General features: G+C 43.8%; 1 protein-coding gene across 1 annotated transcript in view; it reads left to right on the forward strand.

Annotated features, from left to right (window-relative positions):
* The window catches only part of LOC119436953 (protein spaetzle), an 80358-nt gene extending 71138 nt beyond the window's left edge, over positions 1–9220 (forward strand). Inside the window, exon 4 of the mRNA XM_037703998.2 lies at positions 7985–9220. Within this exon, the coding sequence (XP_037559926.1) occupies positions 7985–8207 (223 nt within the window). The 3' untranslated portion in view covers positions 8208–9220. The remainder of the gene's footprint in view (positions 1–7984) is intronic.

Genomic DNA, 9220 nt, shown 5'->3' on the forward strand with positions numbered 1-9220 from the left:
ATGGTACTTTTCCTTCTTGTTGGCTTTTCCTTCTAAAAGGTTGCCAAAACCTACAAGTTTTGATAACCTTTTCGCGCCTCGCAGCTTGCGGCGCTCGCAAAGGTTTTCTTTTCTCTCTTTCTTTTGTTTTCCGTCAAGTTTAATCAAGTACTGCGATCAGATATAGGCTCAAAAGCTCTGCCGCGCAGCACTCACGACCACCGGAATAAAACCCCGCACCCAACGGCGGTTCAAGTTTTTGAGAAGAATGCGCCAGGTTACGTTTCTCCCCGGTAATCTTTTTTCGGACCTTCTCAGAGACGTTAATCGAGCATTGATAGCGGAGTAGAGAGAGAGGCGGGCGTTCGCCCTAATGCACCCGCACGCCTAGCAAAGTACTTTAAATTTCGTCCCACTTACGCTGAAATGCGCCGCAGCGCTGACGGCTAACGCTCGCTGTCGAACAGCATTAGGTGTGCGCCCTGTTGCAGGCTCAAGCCTCTAGGCCGGTGCGTTGCACGTTCGTCCCGAGTGCCACACCAAGTGCCAAAAGAAGATTAACGACACATGATGTACAGCCTCGCTTTGTGCGCCTACGTACAATTCGAGGCTGTACACAATATATATATATATATATATATATATATATATATATATATATATATATATATATATATATATATACGTGAGGAGCTTTTCTCCCCGCCGTGCGTGTGTTCCAGATGCTATCCCAACTTTTGTTAAAATACTGTGTAGCTGCACAAGTTCACGAATGAAAAGAAAATGAAAAAGAATGTCACGGTGATGAGCCTAAAGACAATGGTGGGCCGCAATGCTTGCATTTATCGCAGGTGAATCAGGCTTCGAGTTTCATCGGCTCTTGATATACAGCCTTTGTTTATTTATTTATTTATTTATTTATTTATTTATTTATTTATTTATTTATTTATTTATTTATTTATTTATTTATTTATTTATTTATTTTATGCAGAAGTTTACTTCCACAAGAAGTACACTGAGTGAGGGCCCTCGGAGCGAAAAGCTAACAAAAAATTTTGAAAGTATCTGATGACAAGCATAAACAAAGAAAACGAACCTTGTGTCGCATACGTAATTTCGACAGCCAGGTACCATCTATTGTTTCAGCTTAACGACGCGCAGCTTCAGATTAATAACTACTTTGCAGCAGGAGCTCGTTTCTTTAAGAACGTGTTAAGGCGGTATATTTTCAAGGTCTTAAGCTCTTTCGGAACGGTCGAAAGTAATTAATTTCGACCACCTGGGGTTCTTTAAGGTGCACCCAATGCAGACAGGCGGTATGCGCGAGCTCTTTTGCATTCCTCTGCCGCGCATGAGAATGCAGCCGGCCTTAATTCACACGGGCGCCTCCAGTACCTGCTGGTGTTCGTGCGCGAATAGCTCGTGCTAGGCAGAACAAGCGCAATAGTAACTGAGCCGCCGTGGCGAGGTGGAGTCATGGCTGTGCAGGATATCGCAAACTGTGCGATAATCACCAATGACCTCTCGAATTTACTAAATATCTACAAACTCATCTGAAGGTAATCATTTCAGCGAATACGTTTCATGTGCGGAATCGAAGCTTCTCGGTCGTAAAGGAAATTCCACTTAGTACCAATTCTGTGACTATGCTCCATCTCGCCAACCATGATCCGCCAACCAAATCGGCCTACGCACGTTTCGCACTAGTCGTAAGATTCCTCATTATCATTACGATCGAACGTCGAGGGGGGGGGCTCTGGTGGCCTTTGAGCGGTGCATGAGTGTACGAGCACGGTGCGTGCGAACACCGACGTACACAGAGGCGACATGTATGGTACCCTGTCGTTTATGTCTGGATTTTGCGCGAAGCGCATGAAGCGGGCTCAGCCAACGCCTCCTAGATAGCAGGCCTGTGCACTCTGCTTTATGACGTCATGCTACTTGCACCGAAATTTCCACCGTCAAGCCCGGCGTGACGAAAGCGGTGACGTCGAAATCACCGCGGCTTACTCGGGAGCATTCGCATTAGATTCTTTGGCAGTCGGGCGAGGTAGCATGACGTCATGGATCGAAGTGCACAGGCCTTACGCTATCTAGGAGGCGTTGGCTCAGCTCAGTCACCTCATTGTGAACACAGAACGAATACCTGTGATAATATAAAGTCGCAACAACGTTGCCGCTTGACTCCTTTTAGCACACGATTATAGATGCGAAAACATGGGCGTCAAAGCACTTATAAAGGAGCTTTAGTAAGAGCCTACCCTCAAGTAGCTATTTCTAATACTCCGCATAGCTGCCTTCTGTTCTGTAGTGCTATCGCATTTCAGCCTATTTGTTTTACATAGAGAAATCCGCAACCGGAATTTTGTTTAAATTTTTGTCTATCATTTCTAACAGAGTTCATCGGATAAGAGATGTTTAAATATTCACCCCTCGATAAATTTGTTACCCATTAAAATGTAAAACTGATAAAAGATACCAGCATATATAGAAAACAAAATGTCAGCTATATTCAGTTTTAAACATGGGGCTATGGGTATTTGTTCAAAATCAGCACCATTCCTCTGTGCACACAAAAGCCGGTCGTGCCTCGACTCAAGAAGCTGGCTTTCGTTATTTTGATTATTTGGAGTCGAGGCATGACCAGGCGAGTACGACTGCGCATCTCTCTCGGATGAACCTATTATTCATTTCTTTGGGGAACAAGCTCACACTAACACACACACAAAACAAAATGTTTCGCGAAAATTTGTGGGAGCTCTGTGTTTCCTTTAATATTTCATCTAGCGGTCCAGAACATGAGCAGCACTTTTTTTTTTCAGCGAAGGGCATTCAGCCCTTGGCCATAAAGACGACGCATTCATTCCAATCACCTGAGTTTTCTCGTTGTCTGGGAAACCGCTTAGGTTTAGCGGGGCCGTAACCCTGCTTCGCTGTACGGGCGGAAGAAGAGCTTTAGGTTTTACTGTTTATTGCTGTCACGCGAGTTTAGGTGCGAGAAAGTGACGGGCCCGCTTTCTTTCCATTCGCTCTGTAACCTTTTTCCTCCGTCGTCTTTTTCATTATCTTTATCCAAAAATATTGCGCCTTCCCTAGCATTCCTTTTTTTTCAGACACATGAAAAACGAATGGCTGCTGCTGCGTCAACAAATAAGGCGTAAAGATCTTGACGAATGGTTTCTCAGCCATATATTACCGCTTACGCGCAACTGACTCTGGTTCGTGATGATGATGATGATGATGATGATGATGATGATTTTCCTCTTTTATGGCGCGTACCCACTAGGGGGGATAGACCAAGAATCGGGCGGCAGGAGGAAGCTTAAAATAATTTTTATCAGAAGAGAAGAAACGCAAATTTTAACAGGAAGAACAAGAGGAAATACCGAAATAGTTAGAACATAGTATAGCTACAACAGTTAGCAGGGTAATGGTTTTCGTTTCAGTTAAAAACCAAACACTGGGCAACAAAAATTCTTGCGACTATATCCTAGTGTCAAGGCCCTAAATCATAGTATTACCGGAATATTTAATCCTAACTAAATCTTGCAGAGTAAAGCTTCGAGTAATATCTTTCTCTGGTTTGAATATCGTCGGCAGGACAAAAGGACGTCGTTTATTGATGGGACATCATCAGAATGGCTCTATGTAAATAAATATTCAGTTGTGGGATTCTACAGGGTAATCTGGTGTTCCAATTGGCGAAGGGACAACACTGCTTATTCCAGCAAGAAACGGAGATGTTGGAAGTCTCGAGATGTTACCAGCGATAACTTGTTTAAATCATTTTGTAGAAAACTTTTCTGTATCTCGATGCAGTGACGTAAGCTGTATCCGATAAAATAGAAATCAACGGTCTGCTTAGAGACATGCTGGCTAATAAATCTGCCATTTCGTTTAAGTGTAAGCCGTGGTGGCCTGATACCCTTAGTTCATTAATTTTTCGTAAATTTGTAGCGACTAAATTTTGGAACTCACTTAAGAGAGCTTATTTGTTGTCGTGGAAAGCGAAGAACATACCATCTGTCAAGAATCTGTCTCTACGACAGCTGAATATTGATTCGCGGGAAGTTTGCGTAGCCAACAACAATCGCCAATAGTTCTGCTATGAAAATAGGCTTGTAATCCGGAAAGCGAATAAAAAAGGACTAGAAAAGAGAAGGAGAGAAAATGCCTACGCCGCTGGCGTAAAGAAGGCTGGCGGCCTTCTCTTCCTGACAGGGAAGCATCTTGCTTGATTCCAGGTGTCTCGTTTCCAGGTGAGAAAATTAATCTTGTAATTGGCCATTTAAATATTGGAATGCCATTAGTTTAAATTTGGAGGGGGGCGAGGATTATATCGCCAAATTCAATCTGAGGGCTTATATTAGATTGACTTGTTGGGTGAATACGTTGAATCTTTACATTCAATGGTGTTAGCTCTGCCAGTACAAATACGATCTGAGGGGTTTGTAGTCGCGACCAATGATTATTTAAAAAACTATACTTGGTTAATTAATGAAAACATACCGATCGTCTTTAAGGAAAATCGTAAATCTTTAGGTACGTTTGGATTTTGAGAATCCGAAATCTATTTTTTAAACACGGTATTCCATATGCAGAGCATTGATTGCAACAAACTTAGGGACTCCAAGGCACAAGCCCCGAGCCTCTCTTGCTAATAGTATCAGAGGCTGAATATTATAAGCTGGGCTGCCGGAAAACAAGACGCTTCCAAATTTCATGATCGGACGCACAAACATTTTATATATTATAATTAATGTATGTCTTCGCAATCCATATCATCGGTTCATTTTCTTACGCAACCGTTACACAGCATGAGTTGCCTTAGAATCGACTAGTTCCATATGGCTTCTCCAGTTTAGCGTCCCATAATACGTTATTCCCAGGTATTTAAGAGATCCCACCTAGGTAATGAACTCTTGGTGGTACATTAGTGAAATGTAACCGGGAAAATCTAAAGGAAAGGCGAGAAGTGCACTTTTATTGATGTTCAGCCACGTATGTATGTTCTCGAGCCATGATTCAGAAGTACATGAATAATTTTGTAACGATTGATAAAGTGAATGTCGATCATTATTCGACGCGAAAGAAGTGATTTCATAAGCGATTTCATCTGCATAAACGTATACGCGTACATGAATGTCCTGGTGAAGAGGAATGGAGCTTAAAAATATATTAAATAAAACAGGAGATAGCATCTGTTTCTTGTGGTACCCCGCGTTACTGCTTATACCTAGACGATGAGCATCCGCTTTGAAAAAAAATATAATTCTTTTTTTTTTCTTGAAAATTTTGCAACCCATGCCGTAATGCATTTTGGAAACATGTAAGTTTCTTGTTGCGTTATTATTATGCTGTGCTCCACAGAACCATAAGTTTTAGCTAGGTCTAGAGCCAATAATGCCGAATGTTCTCTTCGCCGCCGAGCAAGTTGTATGCGACTCTCTAACTCAACGTGTGCACACCATATCGAGCATCCAGATCTAAAGCCATTTTGACTGGGGCTAAGTGTTAAATTGTCACAAATATGGGTCATCATTTGGCAATTCAAAATCCTTTGTATAAGTTTAACCAGATTGTATGTGAGAGAGATTAGTCTGATATTATATAAATCATATCCACCTCCCTGTTGTTTCAGTATCGGAATTACCTTAGAAAGTTTACGTTATAAAGGTATCCAGGCATTTTTTAAAGAGTAATTGACCATATTCGAAATTTCTTGCGGGGACAATCACGGCTGCGGTAACTCCATTTCGACCTGGCGTTGAAGAAGACAGAGAGCGAACAACACCCGCCAGTTCAGGTAATGTGGCTTTCCTAAACTCCTCAAGTGGCAGCAGATTCAGTAGGTACGGTGGAACGATTGGAGTAGGAAATTTGTCTTGTAGTACCTTTTCAATATTTTCTAATAATTCAGACAATTCACGTTGCGAAAGCACAAAAGAATCAATGTTTGCTGGAACCGCAATCATCTTTCGAGAGCGTCCAGAAAAACCTGAAAAGAGCTTTTTTTCTTTCTACATTTAGAATGATAATTGAGCTTGTTCATATCACACTCGTGGTTGGCTTTTGATACCGTACGCTTATAAGATCGAGCAGCAAATTTGTAATCACTCCAATTTATATATATATATATATATATATATATATATATATATTACGAAAAAGTTGCTTCCAAGCAGTTTTTCGTTTTTGATGAACCCTCGTGCATTCTTAATTCCACCAAGAACTGATAGATCCACCTGTATCGGAAGGTTAAATTCAAAGCTTCATTCTTCAAGGAACGTTTTAAAACTTCACAGAGGCTCATATACCTAATATTATTTTGCATATTCATACGTGAAAGCATGGTCGACTTCAAGTCCTTTTGAATTTGTCCTAATTGACAAATGTGCCAATTTTGCTTCTGAAAGAAATCGAAGGGAACCATACCATATCACCGTATCATGGCCTCGTGACTGAATTTAGTTGAAACCAAGAAAGAAACACCACCACCTTTGGCAGGTCGATCCAAACGAAATAATCGATAATGTTTTAGGAAAAAACGTTTGACCATTTGAAAGCCGTGTTTCTTGCAAAACAGTTATGTCTGGGGAAAACTGAGAAGAAATGTGTGATAAATCTGTAGTAGCAGAGACCACCGAACGGTAATTCCACTTAAAATTTTCAGAGAGCCTATGTTGAAGCTAGAACGGTAGCAAAAACTAGCTCATTCAAAAAGTCTTTCTTGGAGAGGTTCTCTTTTACACACTTTTCAGTTTTTGACTTAAATGGAGCCATTGGGGGTGGGGGGGGGGGGGGGGGGTGGAATCACCTCCAACTGAAAACAAGTCTAGTACTTTTTAGGGGTTCAGGCACGCGTCTACCCCGCGAACTAATACTTTAGAGCAAGCAAGGTGCGCTGGAACAAATGGGCTCACCGGATTCGATGCAAACTCTGCACAGTTCTGTAGGTCGCGAAAGTACCACCGCGACCAAATTGACGGGCCTCGGTGATCTTCTAGAATTGGAAATTGGCCTTTGGAAGCTCCACCTGAATCGCTTTCGGGTTCTTCATCTGTATTGATCCCCCATTGGTAGGCACGAGAGCCACAGGGAGACTATTGACTGGTCTAAATAGCCTCTCGGAGCACATAGCTTCGTTTCTTTTCCTTCACTTCATGATCTTCGCCACGAAGCACAGCTATATACTTGAAGATCAATGACGCTTTGTTGATGAGCGAGGTGCAGTTGGACTCGCATAATCACGAACGCGGCAGTGTGACCTGTGTGTAAGCACCCATTCAAATTGACTACGCAGTGAGCCGAAGAAAGGAGAAGGTGTGCGATTTCGTCGGGGCGCTCATATTTTTTCTGAACTGACCCGCAGGGCCGTGCGCTGTCGTTTGTGGTCCTCTGCGAAGTATTTGGAAGACTTCTTAAGCTTAAGATTCGGCCTGTAGCGGCGCTCGAAATCAGATACATTTAGAGCATTCAGAGTCCTGCTTCCACATCTGCAGCTTCAGGGATGGGGCGCAATCAGTATTTTTAATGCGGTATTCGGAAGGCACAATTTTCAGACAACGTGGTAAAGTTGCTTATACTTATACAAGTGTAGTGATACTATGAAGATCACCGTACGCGGCAGCGCCTGCACGTCTTCGTATAGTAAACATTCTGCATATGACAAGTTTTCACGGCAGCCACGTTCGCTAAATCGTAAGTATAGCATAAGTGCTTACGCTGGATTATCATTTTATCACTTATTGATTACTTGATGTGTCCGTATGGATGTCTCCCTTCTGCTGTTTTTTTTTTTTTATTCTTAACCCTTTTCTTCCTTTTCCGCCATACTCATATCATCTTCTTATCTTTTGTAATCTCGCAGTTTGGCTTTCGAACTGTAGAAAATGATCTCGCAGTAGAGTGTGTTCAAGTATCCTAGTGTATAGGTCTCTTTTTACACTAAGAAACGCATGTACATGAGCACACCGTTTTTGTTGTTGTTGTTGTTTTTTCGCAGGGACCCGGAGTCGGCGTGTGACTTCGTGTCCAGAGGCCTCCCGCCGGGCTACTCGTCCGCGTGCCGACAGAACTACGCTTACCGCAAGATGCTCGCCATGCACCCGACCGAGAAGAAGGCGTACGCCGAGAACTTTCCCTTCCCGTCGTGCTGCGTCTGCTACGTCAAGTTCCCGCCGCTGGCCGGACGCAGCCTGAACCCGAGCCGCCGCCGCCGCAATTGATAACGGCAGTGGACAGTCTTGGACATGATGGACGGGGCCTGCTCACGCCCCTTCCTTCTGCGCTGTTCTAGGCGCGCCATCGCTTCGAAATGACAAGCATGTAGGACCTCGGCCTCGTGGCCTCCCAGGCCGACATCATATGAGGCCGAACGTGGTGCCCCCCCCCCCCCTTCCCCCTCTACTATTCGCCTAAAATAGGCCTTGAGACGCTCTTGCCGGACACGTCCCGCGAATCAACCTCTCGCGACCTTTTTGTCACTTCTGTTGCACCACGATGTTTTCTGCTGCATCGCTGAAGACGAAGGAGGCCACTATTGCCCGGTATCCTTGTACTGTATTGTGGAGTACGTTCACATGCTTGGCGCCGCATTCATGACACGTCTTGGACATAAGGACTTATGTCGTGGACGTGTGGAAAAAAGGCTCATGAAGGAGGCGCTGCTTCAGGCGCCCCACTGTTTTTCTGCTTCAGTGGGAGCATGCATACTCTGCACGTGCTTTTCTGGGCGAACACTGCGCAAGATGCTCCTTCGTAAAAAAGAAAATAATCTACCTTGCGAGAGCGTTTTCATTTGCTACCGCGCATAAATACACTGAACCACCTGTGACCGCACAAGTTCCCTGCGCGTTGCCCCGTATTACTGCTTGAAGCGCCATATATCTGGGTACAAGAACGGCTGCGTTAAGGCGAATCGTCGTAATCCTGACCACCAAAGCGCTCCAGAGCTCAGAAGTGTGTGGAAAAACGGTGAAGAAAACTGCAGCCAAATAACGATTTCCTGCTGGATTCTAGTCCCGGCGCTCAGCTGTGTCTGCAATCTGTGCTTTATCTGTGGCGTATTCATCATCATGCACATCTAGCAGCGCCTCTCGTATCGTCGTCCGCTGTTTCTACAGGACTTCTAGCATGTATGCCTCATCGGCGGATCGCCACGGTGATGTTGGGTATATTAAGCCATCTGCACGTGCCCTATACAACATCGTATGCTCAAATAAAACAAGAGAGGTGTCAT

Source organism: Dermacentor silvarum, chromosome 1 (assembly GCF_013339745.2).
Source record: "Dermacentor silvarum isolate Dsil-2018 chromosome 1, BIME_Dsil_1.4, whole genome shotgun sequence".
NCBI classification, from domain to species: domain Eukaryota; kingdom Metazoa; phylum Arthropoda; class Arachnida; order Ixodida; family Ixodidae; genus Dermacentor; species Dermacentor silvarum.